The 21,256-nt window shown below is 45.6% G+C and overlaps 1 protein-coding gene across 1 annotated transcript in view; it reads right to left on the minus strand.

Moving 5' to 3' along the window:
- Positions 1 to 21,256, minus strand: part of Sorl1 (sortilin related receptor 1) — a 171,488-nt gene that overhangs the window by 94,455 nt on the left and 55,777 nt on the right. The window contains exons 9-12 of the mRNA XM_006981235.4: positions 19,045 to 19,237; positions 15,473 to 15,590; positions 15,188 to 15,261; positions 8,752 to 8,840 (exon numbers count right to left, since the gene is read on the minus strand). Of these exons, the coding sequence (XP_006981297.3) occupies positions 8,752 to 8,840; positions 15,188 to 15,261; positions 15,473 to 15,590; positions 19,045 to 19,237 (474 nt within the window). The remainder of the gene's footprint in view (positions 1 to 8,751; positions 8,841 to 15,187; positions 15,262 to 15,472; positions 15,591 to 19,044; positions 19,238 to 21,256) is intronic.

Consider the following 21,256-nt stretch of genomic DNA (forward strand, 5'->3'; position numbering starts at 1 on the left):
GGGACACTTGGTCACACTGCATCACCATGGAGCGATGAACGTGGGCCTCAGCTCACTTTCTCCTCTTTATTCAGTCCAAGACTATAGCCGATGAACTGGTACCTCCCACATCAATTAACCTAATTGAGCTAATCCTTCTTACATGCTCAGAGATTTGTTTCCATGGTGATTCCAAATCCCATCAAGTTAATAATCAAAACCAACCATAACAAGGATGATGATGTGAGAACAATAATTTTTTTAAGGAGATCTGTGTGGACCACACAGATAACATTCATTCATTGCTGGTGGAATAATCTGAAGTGGGCTGATACATATATTTCATCACAAACCAAAATAAGATTTCAGTTTCTCACAGAGCTCCACACTCTGGTCAGCAGTTTAGACAGGGAACTTGAATGTGACTCTACAGGACTGGCAAAGGGCAAAAGGCCAATTGTACAAATATATTTTTTAAAGTGCTAAAATTAAATCCAAATGCTTTCAGGCATCCAAAGAATAAGCAAAAAGAGAAAATTAACTTCCACATGAAGTTCTCAAGGCTCACCTGTTCTAATTTACTAGAGGAGACACTTGGACATCTGCCCTTTAGTAAGATCTGGAGGTTTAGTTGACCTGAATTTGGCTACTGACAAAAGTTATATGGTGAACAAATCCTAAAAATGAAATGCTGGGTGAGGGGGTGTCAGCAGTTAACGCTCATGCCATCCAAGCAAGAGGACCAGAGTTTAGATCCAGAGAATCCATGTCAATGGCATGTTGGCATGCTGTCCCTCCTGTAATCCTAACCTCAGAATGCAAACAGAGAAATGGGATCCATGGAGCAAAATGGCTAAGGAGATAAGCTGTGTCGGCAAGCTCTGAGCTGGGCTGAGAGACCTTGCCTCAAAGAACTCGGTAAAAGCACAACAAAAATTCCTGATATTGACCTTGAGCCTTCACATGCACATGCACACAGGTTCACACATGCCTGCACACAAACACACTTCACACATGGGAACACACATATACATATACCCTATAAAAAATGAATAGATGCAACTCTGAAAACTAGCCTTAGGGCAATAATAAGCCAGCGGCTGCATGTAACAGGCAGGAGGGATGGAGCGAAGCACTGAAGGGAGATGCCGCATGGGCACCTTTGGGGTGTGGGAAAAGCATTTAGATATGAGTCACTAAGAACTGGTTAAGATCCAAAGATACCGTAGTATATACATGTTTTCTCAATAAACAAAAATATGAGTGAGAGTCACCAGTTTTAAGGTTCCAGGAATGTTGGTGCACATCTGTCATCTCAGCACTGGAGAGGCTGAGGCAGGGGATTCTCAAGTTGGAAGACAGCATGGGTTACACATCAAGAAACAGTATCAAAAGAAAGTATAAATTTGGTCTTAAGCTCTTTTTTTTTTTCTTTTTTTTTTTTTTTTTTTTTTTTTTTTTTTTTTTTTTTTTTTTGTAGAAAGTGTCCAGAATCAGTAGGTATTAATCCTTTTGCATGGTTCACACTATGGAAGTCAGATCTGAGACCCACATCTTAATGTAATGATATCATAAGGTAGATGAGAAAAGTCTATGTGAAGACTCAGGGTCCAACAGTAGACAAGGAAAGGAAATGGGGGTATTTCCCAGAGGATAAAAGACACTCAGGATTACAAGGGCGGGTCCTCAAATGTCTGAGGTTTTCAGATAAAAGGAAGTACCTGCCATGTGATTCCAGGGAACAGAACCCTAACCCATGGAATGGAACCTGGAGTGCAGAGAACTCAAACTTTCTCTTACCAGAGAACTATGCTCACAAATGAACAAATGAATACACAAACAAATGAATGAGTGAATGAGCAAAGAAATGAATCAAACTGTCCCAGAAGGAAATGGCAAGTTCCCCATTGCCACAGTGGTTGAAAGACTGGAAGATTATTCATCACAGGTGACAGAAGGCAGAACCACACGACGCAGCACCATCAGATGACTGCTGGACTCAACCTTGGAACTTGAAACAGCCACCTGGTTCACTCTGACCAGATCTGCCATCATGGCATGGCCCTGTCCCGCTCCTTCTATGCCTCTGTTTTCTGTGAGTGTCACCTTCCAGTTAACCAGAAAGCACATCCTTTTCACCCAGGATGAGTCCTCAAACCCATGAGCCTTCACTCACCATCTTCTCTGAAGTACATTTATCCTCTTCATTCTTCCACAGAAAGCCATGCCATTCCTCCAGTCCAAGGCCTCAAAACCAAAGTTTCAGTCTTACCCTACTAGAAACCCTTCAAGCTAAAGTTCTGATCTACAGGGCAAGACATGCCCACCGGTGCTGTAAGGGCATGCCTCTTAGGAGAGGAACCAGTTGCCTTCTGATTAGGTACCAGGCCACTTCCACAGGAGGGGATTCCTGCCTGGTACTACAAACATGGTCAAATACAGATGGAAGTCCAAGGCCCTGGGAGGAAGCATACTGTTGTTGCCTTGCTAAATGGACAGGATGTCAAACTGCTTTATAAATATCGATGCTCACATCCATAGGTTAGTGCTGCTCTCAGCCTTGGGCAGAGAAGCTTCTCTTCGCTGTGGGCAACAATCAATATAATGACTAATAAGTAGTCAGATCGCTAAGAGTGTCCAGCATCTCTCTCACCCCCTCTAAGGTCCAGGGAACACCACCAAAGAAGGAGGTAAAAGAATGTAGGAGCCAGAGATGACTAGGACTGCTGTGAAAGCTACCTTCTAGACATACTCGGGCCGTTTCACTTGAACTCCACACTGCTGTGGTTACCTTCCCGAGACTGGGCCTGTCAATATCTCATCACGAGTGGGGGTGGGACTAGTGAGGCCCCGCCCCTCCTGAAGGAGCTATTGGCAGTGAATGTCATTTTTCTCTTTAGTGGTGTCTTCGTTACTGGGCTGCCCATTCTCTAGCAGATAACCCCCACACCTCTGTTCCTGTCATCAACTTTAACGGAACTCAGAAAAAAAAAAAAAAGCAAAGAAACAAAAAGACAGGTGAATAGGAGAGTAATCTGATGGAAAGAACAATTTAGTGGGATTGGGAGGGGGTGGGAGTGTAATGGGGATAAAAAACAGTCACGTGTCATTACATATGTATGTGTACATATACATGAAATCGTCAGAGAAAAATAAAACTTTATTTAAGAAAGTCTGTTCAGTGAGAGTGAGGAAAGGCCCAGGGGACTGGTGCTTGCCAAATGCCCACCTCACCCAACCCTCATTTCTCATCACTACACCTCCCAACACACACTCTGCTCGCACGGAGGCCGGGGGATCACAGATTCACACTACCACCTTTGCTCAAGCTGTATCTCTCTTTTTTACGTGTATGTGTGAATGGACGCCAGGTGTGTAAGGGCGCCACCACACCCCTGCACCCCCCCACCAAGGCATCAGATCCCCTGGAGCTGGAGTTGTAGGCAGTTGTGAGCCACCTGATCCCAATGCTGGGAACTGAACCCGGGTCCTCTGGAAGAGCAGCAAGCACTCTTTACTACTGAGCCATCTCTCCAGCCCCCTAAGCTCTTCCTACCACAGAGACTGTATACCAACCTCCCTCTTTAGCTCACCTCAAGTTTCATCTCCTCTGAGAAGCCTTTCCCAGCCTCCCAGGGGTTCTGCCTTACTCCAGCTCAGACTAGGCCCTGCTTCAGATGTCACGCCTCCCCCTACCATGTTTACATGACCAGATCCGTGTCTTCTATCCCGAGCTTCATCAATAATAAAACCTCCACCCACCTCCCTTATCTCTGCACCTCACACCTCTTCTACCACCAGGAAGAAGAGTAGTTGACATCTGCTGCAGGAAATTAAACAACCCACACCGAATTTTCTTTTTCTTTTTTCTTTTTTTTTCCTGTCCCAGCTTTGTAAGAGTTAAAAAGTGACAGGGGCATCTGTTACCCAGGCCTGGGGAGCAGGGGGAAAGGTGAGAATGAGGTGGGGGTGGGTCTCTGCAGCTGCACCACAGCAGTATTATTCAGCCATCAGGTTAGAAGCCGAGGAAGAAGCCACCGCAGCTTCCTACGCTCTGCAGCCATGAGGCTGCCTCCAGAATGCAGGTCCAGAAAAGTCAGCTCCGCTGCTGCACGCAGTCTCTGCAGAGGTTTGGGGGATTCCCAGAGGGAAGCCCTGTGAAACTGGAGATCTCCTCACAGAAAAGATGCTCTGGGGCAAGTCCAAAATATTAATAACTATCAACCTCGCATCACACTGACAGGCGAACGGCCAAGAAGAAACGGCAATCGATCTCGTCCCTCGGGACCCAGCCAACAAACTTGTGCTTGGATCTTCTCTGGTTGGGGGTACAAAATCCAACAGCCCGTTCTCTGCATGAGGCTGTGCATCCTTAAGAAGTGGAAACCACTCCTTGGCATCCTGCAGGCAGGTTCCTGGGGAAGCGTGGTGAACGGCTGCCCAAGTGAATGCCCAGCCCCTGGAATCTTAACTTGCTCCCTTCAGACACGCAGACACGATGGCCAAGCAAAGCGGTCCACTTCTTGCTCTCCATTTCAATTAACACCAGCAAAAGCAAGAGTCTCGATGGAGAAGCGAGGCAGAAGGCAGGCGGAGGAACCTTCGTTATTGTGCCAGGCCCGAGAAAGAACACCACGAAAGCAGGAAATGAACCACCCAGGATAGGGCAACAAATACCCCCAACGCGTCTTTCTGTCTTTAACCAGTGTTCCTATCTCCACTACCTCTGCCCTCTGACTGGAGCTCCAGACTCCACTCCACTCTAGTACAACTGAAGAGGAGCATGTTTTTTTTTTTTTTTTTTTTTTTTTTGGTTTTTCGAGACAGGGTTTCTCTGCGTAGTTTTGCGCCTTTCCTGGAGCTCACTTGGTAGCCCAGGCTGGCCTCGAACTCACAGCGATCCACCTGGCTCTGCCTCCCGAGTGCTGGGATTAAAGGCGTGCGCCACCACCGCCCGGCCGAAGAGGAGCATGTTTAAAGGTGAGGGACCACATCCTATTCATCTTTAGATACACGGTGCCTCCTTTCCTCAACTCAAAACAAGCCCCTCCTCCCAGGCTCCCTCCGACTGACTCAGACATCCTCCCATGGGCACAGGCCGATCCTGATCCAGGCCCCCACTCGCCTCCCATCCTTGGTGTCTAGCACAACATCTGGTTCACCGTAGATGTTCAACAAATGTTTGTGTAATTGACCCGAAATGATTTCTCGCAGAAATCTGTTCATGTTCCAGTGTGGGTGCTAACTCCCACAAATCATACCACGTCCTCATGTGGAAGATAAGGAGGGCGGATTGACTCTTCTCTCTGGCTGCCAGGCTCCACACATTTCAGGAAGCCCCCGCTGCTGCTGAGGGGCCTGTCATTTACAAAGAACACAGCAACGGCGTTCTCCCTTGGAGCTGTGCAAATAGCACCCTACCCAGATCCCTTCCCATTTTGTACATCGGTGTTTAAAAAAAGAAAGAAGAAAGCAATCTCAGATGCCCAAGTCTGCATGACCTATTTATTGATCAATCAAATATTTGCGAAGTGCCCACTGACTTGTATAGAGTAGGAAAAGAGGCCTTCAAAAGCCTCACTAATGAGCTCAAGAACCCAGGCGTAGAGTGAAAAGGAACTAAAACACACAGCAAGTCAGGGACGCAATCCATCCAAATTAACAGGACAGCCTAGAAATTCTGAGGCTCCAAGGACAGAGAGGTTGCTATGGCTGAGGAGCTCAGACTGAGCAGAGGCCAAGATCCCTAGGCCAGTTTTGTCAGTGTGGGTGGGATGGCGCGGTGCCCTGAGGATGGAGCCCATCTATCTGTAATCCCTTGATGGGTTTGTACCATGACAGCCTTATGAGGGGTTTGCAGAAAGTAGAGGACGGAGCTTGGTTGGAGGAAAGAGATCCCCTGAGGGCATGCCCTGGGAAGCTATACCTCCTCGGCATGCCCTTCCTGTGGGGCAGCTCTGCTCAGCCATGTGCCTCCCAAAGGCAACGCTGCCCTTCCTGTGGGGCAGCTCTGCTCAGCCATGTGCCTCCCAAAGGCAACGCAGCGGCCAAGTGGGGCTGAAACCTGTGACACTATGAACCCAAAACAAACTCATCCTTCTTCACCTTGTTTCTTTGGGGTATTTTTTTCACAATAGCCACAAGCCTAGCATGTGGCCTCACTCTCGTCTGCAGCACAAGGAATCCCTGTGGTCTCTGGAGGCTGCAGACAACCTTCACTATCATCCCCTGCTTTTCAGAATCACCCAAGGAGGATCTAACGCCTCTGAGAACAACGCACCCAGTAAACACCACGTGGCCACAGAGATCTGGGCCAAGCTCGAGCTGGCACTTGGAATGCATGTACCTGTCCAAAGGAGGCCAGTCCATATTTTCCTGTTTGCATATGCTTTATCTGAACCATGCGTTGCAGACACATCCAAATGACCCGCACCAATAGAAGAACACCATTGTGTCCACGATGCCCACCATCTACAAACCCCAAAGCCATTATGGGATGCCTGGGGAGGGCATGATGGTTTTCTGTCAGCAGGTTTATTTTCCTGGCCATGTTTTGTTGCAGCTAGTGCCGAATGACACTGCGTTCCCGGGGCACATATGCACCGACAGATGGTGTCAGAGGACTAAAATCACACTTGGCTCCTCCTTCAGAGGAGCCAGCTTGGAATGCTAATGCGATCTGCGGAGAAGTTAAACAAGGGAAATTGAGAACCGACTCCAAAACCTGAACACGAAAACTATACAAAGAATGCCATCCATGCCCAGGAAACCAAGCCCTGGCCCCTGCATGCCTTCCTCACATAGCAGTTTACTAACCACGGCAATGAACTTCCTCGCCTACCTTACAGCTAGAGGAGGAAATGCTGGTGGGGGTGGGGGTGGGGGGAACCACAACATCCTGTTCATCTTTAGATGTATAGCACCTGGCACAGCTATCCCTTGCTCAGTGTGTGAGGTGTGAGTTAAATGACTAGACACACAAACACCAGCAGATACGTGGGATGTGTGCTCTGTGGATGTCATCCTCTGAGCAAAAAGCAAATCTGAACATGGATGTGAGGTGTCATGTACAAGCACGGCACCCCTTGACGCTAGTCTCTAAAACAGTGGTTCCCAACCTTCCTAATGCTGCAACTCTTAATACAGTTCCCCAAGTTGTGGTGACCCCCCCAAAAAAAAAACCCATAAAATTGTTTTCATTGCCACTTCATAACTGTAATTTTGCTACTGTTACAAATCATAATGTAAATATCTGAGTTTTCCAATGGTCTTAGGTGACCCCTGGGAAAGGGTCATTCGATTCCCCCAAAGGGGTCGTGACCCACAGGTTGAGAACTTCTCCTATAGAACCACAGCTGCCCCATGCCACCCAAGGCCAAGAGCAGCCAAGAGGAAAGCCAAGACCAGAGCTCTGTTTCTCTGATTCCTGGAGGCTCAGGACATGTCCACTTAAGCACAGGGGCAAACCATCTGTTACAATCTCCTTTTCAAAGCACCCACTTCTTGCTACTGGCCAGTTCTAAAAGTAGCAAAGGCAAGGGACGTCTGCTTCCTTCCACTGCACAGTGTGACTACAGAAACCCCCTCTGCCTCCTGCAACCATCCAGCTAAAGGGTTCAGGTCAAAACAAGCAGAAATGAGGGCCAGTCGGTCCTTCCCAGTGGGAACTCTGGTTCAATAGCTTCATGAAAGCAAGCAGAGAAATGATCCTGGGTAAAACCAAGCCTTACGGGGGAAGAAGTTACAAACTCCTGACACTTCGCTTTTTTTTTTTCTTAGACATGATCCAAGACTATCAACAAAGACTCTATCATCAGCTAATGGTTGTTTCACCTTGCTGAGCCTCAGTTTCCCCATCTGTAAAATGAAGCAGTTTGCCCCTAACATCCCAGCTCCATCTATGACAACCCCAAGACTAAATGCAGCACAGCAGAAGTTACCTGGTTACCACGTGACGTGCATTTGGCAATCACTGTCCTCCTGTTACTACTTCTATTCCCGTTACTGCTTTTTATCATCTAACTATCAGTCATTCTTCGTACAAACCTTTGGATCCGCCACCTCTATAAAGCAAAGACATGTTCAAAACTCCCTAGTTACATGTGACGAGAAAGCAGAAGAGGGAACTAGCTGGGGGAAAGAAGAGAAGCAGCCAGAAAGGGGAAGGGAACCACAGAGAAGGCGGGAGGGAGGAAAGAGTTGAGCAAAAGGAATAATGTCACATATGTTAAACATAGATCAATAAATAAAAAACCACAATGAGACCCTTGACTGTACATGTTAACCCAAAACAATTTGTTAAGAGAAAGAATGTAGGTAGTTTTTAAGTCATCATTCAAAGGAATAAATCTCATATCACTTGTTTCTCATAGCCCACTCCCCATGACAGAAGGGACCAGTTATTTCATAGACATGAAACGTTGAAGTGATGTCCAGAGGTCTCAAGTTCTCTGTCAAGAACCTTGCGCTGCGGAGAGAACCCTATGGTCAACATAGACACCAGCCTGAGAGAACAGTTTGATGTCAAAAGAAAAGGACGAGGCAGGCCCAGTAACTGTGCCTCTAATCCCAGCACTTAGGCTGAAGCAGGAGGGTTGCGAGGTCTACACCAACTGGAGCTACAAAGTACGTTTCAAGATCTACACGGTGAGATCTTATCTGGGAAAAAAAAGGAGGGAGGGAGGAAGGGAAAGAAGGAGTAGAGAGAAGGGTAGGAAAGATTTTGTTTTATAAAAAAGAAGAGGAGAGAGAGGGGAAATCAGAAGCACTTACTTCAGTTCGTTGGTCTCCATGCCCTGGGCGATCGCCATGATGATGCCTCCATGGTCCCCCCACGTATAGTAATGGGGTCCAGAAAGGGCCTGAAGAGGAAAAGGAAAAACAAAGGTGACACACTGCTGCAGAGGTGAATGTAGAAACCATGCTCGCACACACACACACACACACACACACACACACACACACACACACACAGCAATGACATCCACTAGACTGCAGCTTCCAGTTTTCAGAACAGGTCCTTCTCCATCCTCTCTCTCACGCCAGACATAATCCTAGAATCCAGCAGAGCTGAACTCCCATACTCCAGACCTGAGATTATCTCAGACAGGGAGCACTGCCTAAGATGCATGAAGCCTTCGGTTCATCCCCACACCGCGGAATAAATAAACAGCCAGCCAACCAGAGATCCTGCTCAACTCGAACCATGTAAGTTCCCTGAAGCCTGTCGGAGGGGACTTCATGCCTGTAACCCGCACAGTTACAGTTTCCTGATGCAGCCTCACCCCAGAGGAAAGCCCCCATTCATGGAGCCCCTAAGTTCCAGGCAGGGAACTCAAACATCCATAGAAACTGTTTCTACAAAAGGAACTGGGAAATGGCCCCTTGCAGGCTGGGGATAGTGTGGGAGGAATCCAAGAGTGTAAATCACTTAATTGGAATGTACCTCTCTCCCTAACCCCCAAATTACATTCAAATGAAGGGATCTTGAAAGCATCTAGAGAAAAACAGTATTATATACATACATGAAAAAAATACGCTTTGTGAAAATGGGCTATTATACGTACAAATGATATAAGTGAAGTGACCACAGGTTGCTCATCAGAACCTGGGGAAACAGAGGCCAACAAAACATATTCAAAGTCCTGTCAACCCAGATGACCACCGGCCCAGATTTGAGCAACAGAGCAAACACAATGCTGGGAATAAAGGTGAAATGAAGGATTCCCGGGTGAAGGAAGGCCAAGGGATCCCATAGCCAGTGGGTCGCTGCCTCAAAGACAGGAAATGAGGGGTATCAACTCAGGAATAAACTGAGATCTTCAGAAACTATAGACAACCAAGAGGAAATGGCAAATACCTGAGGGTAAATCCAAAACTGCTTTTTAAAAATTTTTTGCTGTTATTTAAAATCAGAAATAGAATTTTATCAAAAATAAATGAGTGTTTTCAAAGTATATAGACATGACACATATAACAAAAGCAGAAAGATGGGGGAGGGCAGGTCACGTGATGCAAACTTTCTCTTCTAAACCAGTTCAGTGTGAAATGGGTGAAGAGTATGAAAGACTAGATATGTATATTCTAACCCTCAGGGAAAGCGCTGAAAGGAAAGAAAATAAGAGAGAAACACCAAAAGACAGAGTCTACCATATTTGGTGGGTGAGGAGAAAGCTTAAAGGTAGAGCACCTCACAAGCATGCACAAGGCCCTGAGTTCAATCCTCAGCACTGCCAAAACACAAAAATCAAAATAACACAAAAAGACAGACAGACAGACAGACAGACACAGACACAGACACACACACAGACACACACACACATACACAAACACACACACACACACATACACACACACACACACACACACACACACACACACACACACACGGGGGCAGGGGGAGAGCCAAATGAATATAAAAGAAATGAGTAACAAAAATATATTACATTAAAGTCTTAATTCCATTAAATAAATAAGTAACTAAACAAGCAAAACCTGGGCCAGTGAGATATCTCAGAGGGAAGGGTGCTTACCTCCAAGCCTGACAACCTGAGTTTGCTCCTCAGGACCCACATGGCAGAGGAGAGAACCAGCCCCGACAAGCTGTCCTCTGACTCTACACAAGCACCTACCAAGCTCCTCAAAAGTTTTTTAAAAAATTACTTTATTAAAAAAAGCAAGAATCTACACGTTGTCTACATGAAATTCTTTAAATACAAAACCACAGGTAAGTAGTAAGTAAATGAAAAGTAGTAGATGTATCCAGAGGAAACCTGAAGTCTTACGTGTTTGTATTTTTTAAAATGTCTAAAATGTATAGCCTACCAAAACACAGAAAGAGCAATAAATAAGGAAAGTTTTAATAATATAGTAAACACACAAATCATTGATATGAGGAATGAAATTATCACCACAGACTCTATAAATGTTAAGAAGGTAACAAGAAAAACTCACTAAATTTGGAAATCTAAATAGTTAGGCACCAACTTGAGAAAGAGTTTCTTGCCAAAAAATATTCTAAGAAGAAAATTCCAGCCCAGTGGTGAACTGCACAAGATATAACACCAACCTTAACACAGGCAGCCAGAAACGAAGGAAGGACGGCCAATCAGCTTATTTTATGAGGCCAGCCAGACCAACACCAAAACTTGCCAAAGGCACTGCAAATGGAATATTACATACTAGTATTTCTCAGAAAGAGATTCTCTCCATTTTTAGCACATCAAACCTAGCTCTATTTAAATAGGATAATGTATTATGGCCATGTGGGATTTATTCTGTAACCAAAAGTTAGCTGACTATGCAAGCATCAGTTAATATAATCTAGCACAGTAACAAAGAAAATCCATATTATTCTATTGATATAAAAGTGACATTTGACAAAATCAATACCTGTTCCTGATTTTTTACGAGTTATAAATAGACTATGAACAACAGGGATTTTTCTCCATTTTGGTGGAAAAAAATACATATCTACATAAACATATACATCATATACAATCAAGTCCTATTGTTTGAACAGGTGCACACCTGTAATGCCACTATTCATGAGGCTGAGACAGAGAACAAAAAGACTAGCTTGCCTGGATTACAAAGAGAGACTCTGCCTTAAAAAAAAAATGTAGACAAAATGTTTCTCCTCGAGACAGAGAACAAACTGGAATACTCACTCCTCCTACATCTATTTAACACTACATGGAGGTCAGAGTCACCATAATAAGAGGAGAGAGAAGAAGAGAAAGAGAGAACACAGCACAGAGGAGAGGAAAAGAAAATAACTTAATAAAAGATCAGAAAAGGAGAAATATAACTGCCTTCCTCTGCATCTGGTACGACTGTTGATAATAAATCCACATACAAGATAACTAACTCAAATCAATTCATGCCTTTGGCAAAGCCATACATAGAAGGCAGAAAGCATTGTTATACATTAGTATAAAAATCTAGGAATGAAGCCAGGTATGGTGGTACATGCCTTTAATCCCAGCACTCAGGAGTCAGAAGCAGATGGATCTCTGAGTTCAAAGTCACCCTGTTCTATATAACAAGTCAGGACCACCAGGGCTACACAGAGAGACCCTATCTCAAGAAAAAAAAATCAACAACAACAAAAATCTAGGAATAAACTTAAAGAAAAATTCTATTTGTAGTAATACCAAGTTTAAATATCCAAGAATAACACACACACACACACACACACACACACACACACACACACACACACACACACACACTGATATTGCTGGGGCTGTAGCTCAGTGGAGCACTTGTTTAGTATGTATAAGACCCTGGATTCAATCCCCATTGAATTAAGAAAGAGAAAAAAAAAACGGAATTCAAGTCAGGCGTGGTGACATGTGCTCATAAGCCCAGCACTCAGGAGGCAGAGACAGTAAGACCATGAGTTCCAGCCTCAGCAACCTAAAGAAATGACATACGAGACTTTTACATTATAAACTTAAAGATACCAAGAGAAATTAAAGAAGACATGGAGAAATAGACTACAATTATAGATCAAAAGACTCCGTGTTATTAAGAGGTCTATTTACCCTGAAACCGAGCTACAAATTTAATGCACTCCCAGGGAAAGTCCTAGCAGAACTGACAGGGTATGCGGAAGCACAAAGGACTTTGAATAATGAGCGCAATTTTGAAAATAAGCAAAGGACTTATCCTAATTGATTCCAACACTTGCTATAAGGCTTTGGTAATCAAGACAATATGGTAGTGGTGAAAAACAGACACTTAGCTCAATGGAAGAAAACAGAAAGCCCTAAAATATACCCACGTACACATGACAAATTGATTTTCAAGGAGGGACCAGGGCAACTGAACAGGAGAAAGCAGTCTTCTCAACAAATGCATAATAAAATGGATAGTAAAGGAAATGTCAAAGTCGTTCAACCAGATTAAAATATGAAAAAGTGGGGTGGCAACCTTTCTCTTATGACACATTTAGAAATTTGCTCTAAATGAATCACATGTGCAAACACAGCTTAAAACTATAGAACACACACAGAAAATACAGGAAAATAAAGTGTCAGAAATTAAAACAGCTCGACAAGTGGGCCGAACAATGAAGATCTGATTGGATAAAAAAAAGCCACCCTTATCCCTGTGGTGGGGATGAAAGTCCACAGTAAAACAGGACCAGGCCACAGGCAAGGAAGCCTAGCCGATGGGCTTCACATTCTCCTGAGTGACAGAATCCAGGAAGACGGGATAAACACTGTATTGATATAGAACAGCACTTAGATAGAATTCTAGACACGGTAACAATATGGAGCGGTGGTTGCAGACGGTGATGAGGGTGAAGAGAGGATGTATATTACAAGTAGATGCGAGAGTACTTGGGGGATGTTTGATATTTGAATTTGTAGAGATGAGGGATGGATCTTATCGAACGGAACACTTGAACAGATTTGCTGTCATTCACAGCTCTCGGGGAAGCTGTTAGAGAAGACAGTAAGAAGGAATTGTGGGGATCAGAGAATTTGCATAACCAGCTAGTTGGAGGGCAACCAGGATCATGGTCACTCTGTTCCCTGCAGCCATCTGTCACCTGTATCTTTCATCCCCCAGTGTAGGGGATGACTGATGCATATCCCACATGGGGCCTCTGCAGTGAAGGTCACCCACAGGGACTCTGAGGCTTCCTCACAGGTAGTCTCTGCCTCCCGCCCCCGGTTACTCCTCTGCTAGTTCCCAAAACAAGGTCCCTTGGGTGCTGACTACTTCCTGGCAGGTATGACGTATGCCTGGAGCCTCAGACAGCTGCCCTGGCAACAGCCAGGCAACGCGGTTCCACTGGAGGAGGAGCAAGGCCCGGCTCTCTTACCCAAAGGAAATCACTTGCAGATGTTCAGTCCCTGTTGTCACCAGCAGCAGAAGGTACTCAAAGCCTGCAGGCCTCTCTGCCGATGAGAGGACACCCCACTCCAAAGAAAGCAACAGCTCTGTGGCCCGAGGAAGCAGCTGTTCCATCTATCCCATGGGATAGACAAGGACGACCCAAAAATTCCAAACCTGGAAGACTTGTTTGACCTCTCCCTATGTCCTGATCTGAATGTGGGGGCTTGTATTTTCTATCATCCTGGGTAGAAGCCTTAACTTGTGCACATGGATGCATACACACACACACACACACACACACACACACACACACACACACACGCACGCATGCACGCACACACACACACACACAGAGTGTCTGTGTCCCTCCATTTCTCATGTAGTGGGATGATAAAGCCTGGGTCACATATGAGCAAACATATAGAGCAATGTTTACAAATGACCCAGAGCCAGAATGTAACATTACTGCTTTGCATCTTGCAGATTTAAATGTGGAAGCGTGCCTACTTCATTCTCCATAGGAAGCACTGTGAGGATGGAAGCTGGCTGCTGCTGACTCTTGAAGCCAGCCATACAACTCTGACCTGATGCTCCACAAATTCCTGTGCAGTGATCTGTGGAGGAGGTCAGAAACCATCCCCACGGTCAGCATGGACTCCTCGTCCCTACAGAATAAGACCACATGGACTCCCTCTGGCTCTCTAAGTCATGGGAGGCCAAAAGACTTTTTTCCAAGTTTCAGAACTCTCTAACACCCGAGGCCAGAGCTTAAGTAGTGACTTGCGCTGGAGAACTAGCTGACCATTGAGAATTGGGCATGGTCAGCACTCAAGATTCAAACAGGTTGTACAGCATTAAGACAGAAAAATGGTCTCCTCCCGGAGCACGGGGAAGATGAAAATTATGCAGCCAGCATGGCTCAGAAATCAGCAGTGTCAGACCCACCACAAGTGCATTGTAATTTCTGACACATTCACCAAATATTACTGGGCATGCTCTCTATGCCAGACGCTGTTACCGCCCAGGGCTGAAGTAGTAACCAAAACAGATACTGTATTTCCTCCTATGGAATGCACCATCCTGGACAACTTGGTCAAATTCACAGTTGTTTCTAATAAAAACTGAAAAAGACTGTTTTTTATTTAAAGTGATATTTTGGCAAAAAAATCATGAGCACATTATAGGGTGTGAATACACAGGAATGTGGCTAGCTCTTCTGTGGGGCCTTGGGTTTCTGTATAAATGTACGGATCATATGCAGCACCACAGACCTCTACCAGGGACCAGTGTGCTCCTGAAATGTTGGTGCACAGTCCACATGCTCACACTTAGAAGAACCCTGGGACCAGGAACTAACCTCTCTCCACCTGGCTCCAGCGCTGCTCGAGATGTACACATTGGTCTTGCTGGCCAAGTTCTTTCCCACTGAGCCTGAAACACAAGAGGGAAGAATCACACATTCAAGAACATGCCAGAAATACATCTGGTCCCACCAGACATCCCGAGTAGTAGCTAATCACCAAGATAATGTCTTAAAGCCATGAGGAGTAGTCACTGCTGGAGGTGTGGAGGATCACCATCTATCTGGTTGTACATAACCAGCCTACCAAAGCGCCTGTGGCAGCAGGCAATGTCCACTTACCGGTGGCAATGATGAGGCCGGGGGCTGACTCCTTGGACAGGATAGGCATCCTCCGGAGCTGGAGGTTGAGCAGCTGACTCAGACGCTGGGCCAGGTGGAGGGAACAGCCCTGGGAAAGCTTTAGAAGGAAATTTCCAGATGGGATCAGCAACAGCTCATGCCTAGGACTCCCTCAAATGCAGAAGTCTATCCGAGGACCCCACAGCAAGACCCAGAAGAAGGTCTGGCCCCGGAGAAAATGGACTTACAACCCAGTGGTCTCCAAATCTCCCTAGACAGAGCACATCTTCTGAACCAACGTAAATGTCTACCACTGAAGGAAAGAGAAAAATAACTTAAAAGCCCCGAGACTCCCAGGAATAACAGTTACAAACCAACAGCAACTCAGACAGAGAAGGAAGACAATTCCACTGCTGCTGTCACCCAGAGACCCTTCCCAGGGGCTCAGAAACAAAGAGAAGTATCATAATGCCTTGACTTTCTGGGTCAGTGAAGATGTGCCTCAAATACGACTCTGGAAGTTCCATTAGAAGAAAAAACAAAATCAGTAGTCGAAAAGTTTCCTCGGCACGTGGCCAGATGTATGGCATGTGAGACAGGAATGGCCGAGAGGTCACGTGGAATCTTTAAAGGCCCCTCCCACACTGGAACAAAGATGCAGGCTTCATGTCATGGAGGCTGGCTTCCTCGCTGTGCACAGATGCTGACAGATCTGCAGACCACCACAATGCTCTGCCTCTCTCGCTCGATCGCCAAGCCAGAAAAGATTTCAGACGTATCAGGGATCAAAACAAGGGACCTCTGTGTTCATAGCACAGGTGAAATTGATGACAGGGATATTCAATCTACCTCCTTTTATCACACACACACACACACACACACACACACACACACACACACACACACACACACACACAAAAGATCCTTCTAGAAAACTAATCTTGCTAGCTTCCCAGTTTGGTGTCAATTAAAATCAGGAGGAAATCAGGTTGGCTCAAAGAATTTTTCCTTACCTAATTCTTCTTTTCACACCTGTTACTTTGCCTACAAGGAGGTTGATCCTTAGAAGTGTTTCTGGAACCTTATGTCCAAGTTTTAATCATATATATTACTAAATAGTCTTTTCTCCACCTGTAGTGGTTTGGATTGAAATGTCCCCCAGGGGTCCTGTTCTAAGGACTTGGTCACAGGCTTTTGGTACTTCTGGGAAGTGGTAGAATCTTTAGGAGGTGGGACCTAGTGCAAGGAAATCATGTCATTAGGTGTGCCTTTGAAGGGGACAGGGGGATGTTGGCCCCTTCCTCTTTGGGTCCCTTTTCATTTCCTGTCTGCTATGATCAAGCGAACTTATTCCATTACACACTCCCACCATGACATTCAGCCTCGCCACTGGCCCAAAACAACAGAATTAGGCTAGCTCCAACAAAAAACACTGATACCTCTGAAACCGTGGGCCAAAAGTCAGTCTTTCTGTCTCACAAACTGATATCCTCAGTCACTTTGCAATGATGACAGAAAGCTAATCTACCACCTATGATGGTGAATGTTCATTGTCAATTTGATTGGATCTAAAAATCACCTAGTAGACACCCCCCTGGGTGTGCCTGTGAGGGTGTTCCCAGAGAGGTGAAGATGAGGAGGGAGGACCCACCGTGACTGAGGCAGCACCACGCCATGGTCTAAGGACCCTGTCTGAATGAAAAGGGATAAAGGCGAAAGCAAGCTCAGCACCAGCAGTGAGCCTTTCCTACCACGATGAGTGCAGCCTTAGACTCTTGAGCCGATTAATAATCCCTTTCTTCCTTACGTTGTTTCTTATTAGCTATTTGGTCATAGCAAAGGGAGAGGGACCCAACCAACACCTAAACTAAGAATCAGAAACTAAGATGGATTGATAATCCTACAGTTACAAGTCTAAGAAATAACAATGTCACTGAATGTGCTTAACCAAGCTCCTTCCCCTCCCGCCCCTCCAATGGCGCGTTCAAAACTGCTAGACAAATCCCAATCAAGATAGGCCAAGCTTCTGAGGCCCCAAATACTGAGGAAGGGGGAACTGGCTAGGTGTTTATTCATGTCTGTTCATAGCCGTCCTCTTCCCAGAGTTAGATTTCATGTAGTATATCAAGACTTGTGGCCAAAAAAGAAGAAAAATTTGGAAGTACATGCTAAGTCAAGTTTCCCAAAGAATTTTCCCAAAGGGAGGAATACAGATAAAGAAACGCAGGGAGACACCATAGCTTACCATGAACAAGCAATTCAAAAATACAAAACATTACGTGACTGACTAAATATGGTTGCACCAAAAATTAACCCTAATTTCTTTTTCTAGTTTCTTTCTGCCTGCTGGAGCCCTCAGGTAAAAAAGAAATAAAAGTGTGGGGGGCATCACAGGAGACCACGGAGCATAAGAATCAACTCATGAGAACTCTTACTGGGACCAAGACATGGCTTAAAATGCTTAGCTTTTCAGATGGGCACAGAGGCAGGGAACACTATACTCCTTCTTAAACCCTGCAGGCTTCAAATGAAATTGGTATTGCCATTTTTATAGTAGTTCCAGGCCAGAAGAAATACAATACCATCATGTGTCTTTTAGAGTTAAGTCTAAAGAGTGTGTGAGTGCGTGCGTGCGTGCGTGCGTGCGTGCGTGCGTGCGTGCGTGCGTGTGTGTGTGTGTGTGTGTGTGTGTATGTGCGTGTGTGCACTACCAACAGAGCATCATTTAGAAACAATAGTACACATAAGCTGGAAGGAAACATGTCCGTTCTGGTCCCATGTTTCAATAATCGCAAGCCCTGCTAATGGAATAACTGCCCTTGCCGGCACGGCACGGCCTCTCAGATTTTGGAAACCTATATGACACTGTCACTTGCATTTTCTGTCCCACCCTGATTTTCCCACTGACTCTTTCATCAAATTGACTCACAAAACTCCAGCTTCCCAAAGATGCGATGTCCTCAAAAGAAATATGATCTACCCTCGTGTTGTAGCCCTGAACTCACTCACGCTCATTACTCAAGCAATTAACGTAATGTCTAGCAGATGTTATGGATCATGTGCTTGCTTCAAAACTTTTAAATGAAGCTGGGTGTGGCCGCAGAGGACATAATCCCAGCACTCTAAGTACTTAAGGGCCTAATATAGAAAGACTGAAAGTTCAAGACCAACTAGGGCCACAAAATAAATTCCAGGCCAGCCTGGGCTACATAGCAAGAGTCCATCTCATAACACAACAAAACTTGAGATACTGGGCTGAAGGTGTAGTTCAGTAGTTAAACACCTGTTTAGCCAGTATGAGGCCCTGGGTTCAATCTCTGAAACACCACAAGAAAAATTCTTTAATATCCCATGGTGCCCCTCTGCATATATCACAGCCCCCACCATGCCTAGGCGTGGAGCAGGGGACCTGCAAAGACAGATGTGCATATGGAAGTTTGTTCCGTGTGGCGTTACCAGGGTGTTCTATCATCTTGCATGCTCCCTGTAAATATTGAATATAGGAAACTGCTCCAGAGCACAGCTCTCTGCTTTGTATCAAAAAAAGCCAAACACGATTAAAGCAACTGTACCTCACAATTGATTTTCTCTCCATATCCTGTGAAGGCCGGGGCCTGAAGAAATTCCCAGGTTCCCCCTTTGTCAAAGGTGATGACCGACCTCATGTTCTCCTCATTCATAGAACCATTAATCAGGGTGGCGATGTAGACTCCTTGTAAACCTTCCACACGGTGAAAGTCAGCAAACGGCTCATTTGCAAAATACCTGCAGTCAGAGAAAAGCAGCAGCAGCCGTCACCAGGACTGGGGTTTGCTTGCCATTTCGCATTGTGTGGGGCACAATATTGAACCACCGTAGTAAAGTACACAATACCGCGGCATTAAGTATGTCCATGATGCTGGGCAACGTGAGTTCCAGAGCGTTTTCATTATTGGCAGGCACTGTCTGTTTTCCCTTCAGTTCCCAGGCCTTGGCAACCACAGATCTGCTTTCTGTTTCTATGGATCTGCCTGTATGGATTGCCTGGTCTGGCTATTCCCTACAAATTGAATCATGCAATACCCTTTATATCTTGTTACTTTCGCCTACGTGTTTACCAAGTTTACCCATGTACCATGTACCCTACCTCATTTCTTTATAGTTAAATAACCTGCTCTTAAAAAAATAAATAAAAAGTATTTTCAAGGGCGAGGATGCTCAGCCAACCAACAACTCCTAAAAAGACACGGAGGGTGGAGAAGATGCCATGAAGAAGTTGATGGAGTTCACTATGAACACTGGTCCAAACCCTTTAAGAAGCCTGGACAAGTGGGAAGCCTTGAGCTAGACATGCAAGACACTAGTGACAAGGGTGTGGCTCACAGCCTGATCTGATATGAAGAAATACGAGTGAGTATTAAACCCCACAGGGTCACCTGGCAGGAGTTCCAGAAGCATCTATTGCAGCCTTGCAGTGCAACGTCACAGACAGCCAGGATGGCTCTGCAAAGCCCGAGGCCGCACTTGTTAACATGAGAACAAGGATCTCCCAAGTTTTACCTGCTGTGCTAAGAGCCCACGGGAGGGGAGCTTTCCACTAACATGGCACACCCATTCCAAATGTAACATCTGTGAAGGAAAGGTCACCGAGCTTCATGAGTGGCTTTTAAAATTTGAAGTGTGCCCTTTACTGCAGGGGTTCTTAGCTATGGGCTGCAAATAAAGTGGAAGATTGATTTTGTTACCCCATTGCATGGCCCTGAACTGTATGCTGATTGGGCCACTTCAGACAGGGAGACACACAGAGCAACCATGGCTGCAGGAAAGGGTTAAAAAAAATTAGTAGTACTAGTGAAGATGTTCTTGGTTGGCAGAATGAGCAAAGGCACCCAAACCATACTGGAGTATAGACCAAACCCTCTGTCGTGGGATTCTTTGGGTCTCTACTAGGGAATGGGCCCTGGCCTTCTCCGCTGCTTCCCTCCATTTTCTTGCCTCTGAAAGCTGCCGGCCTGAGGCTCACTGCTTGTGATGCTCAACTGGGAGGCCTGGGTTTCTCTCAGACAAACCCGGGTTCTTTTCCCTGCCCACCTTCCTAGAGTTTGAGCATTTAGTTCCTGTCGGCTTTCCCCTCACAATTCCTCTGCTCCAGGTCCAATCCATGCCTCATTTCCCTCTTTGGTTTGCACAAGAACAATAGATTTCATGTCGGTATTCTCTTCTGAGAACCCATTTTCTCCCATCTCACCCTCACCAGCCCACTCCAAAGCACTTCCCTTCTTTCCTGGGCTGAAACTTGCCAGGCAGTTCACCAGGTTCCCCCTTCAGCCATTTTTCCCATGCAAAAATCTACATCCTGGCAGCCACCCCCACGGACTAAGCCAAGTGTTCCTTCTTTAGTTGCCCCAATGGGTCTGCCACGTGGTTAGCAAGTTAGTTCCTACAAGAAAGTCCTACAATTAGCCGGGCTTTCCATAAGATCCCTCCAAGCACAACCCCCAAATGCCGGAGTGACCCCTATTAAGCGTGCTCACACGGTTTCTTTAAGGAAATGAGAGTCGGTTCCTCCACACCACATTGCCCTACTTACTCAGTTCAGAGAAGTTTATTCTAAACCAGCCTGCCCACGTCATCTGATAACTCACCCTTATCCCATTTCATCTGGCTGAGACTGAGCCCCAGGTGACAACAGGTCACTGAACTGGGCACATCTGAAGCCCTGTCACCCTGAGATAAAATGTGAGAATGAGAAGAAAGCTGAACAGGATGTTGGTCTACCCCTCTTAACATGAATCTATTTTCAAT

Source organism: Peromyscus maniculatus, chromosome 7 (assembly GCF_049852395.1).
Source record: "Peromyscus maniculatus bairdii isolate BWxNUB_F1_BW_parent chromosome 7, HU_Pman_BW_mat_3.1, whole genome shotgun sequence".
Lineage (NCBI taxonomy): Eukaryota > Metazoa > Chordata > Mammalia > Rodentia > Cricetidae > Peromyscus > Peromyscus maniculatus.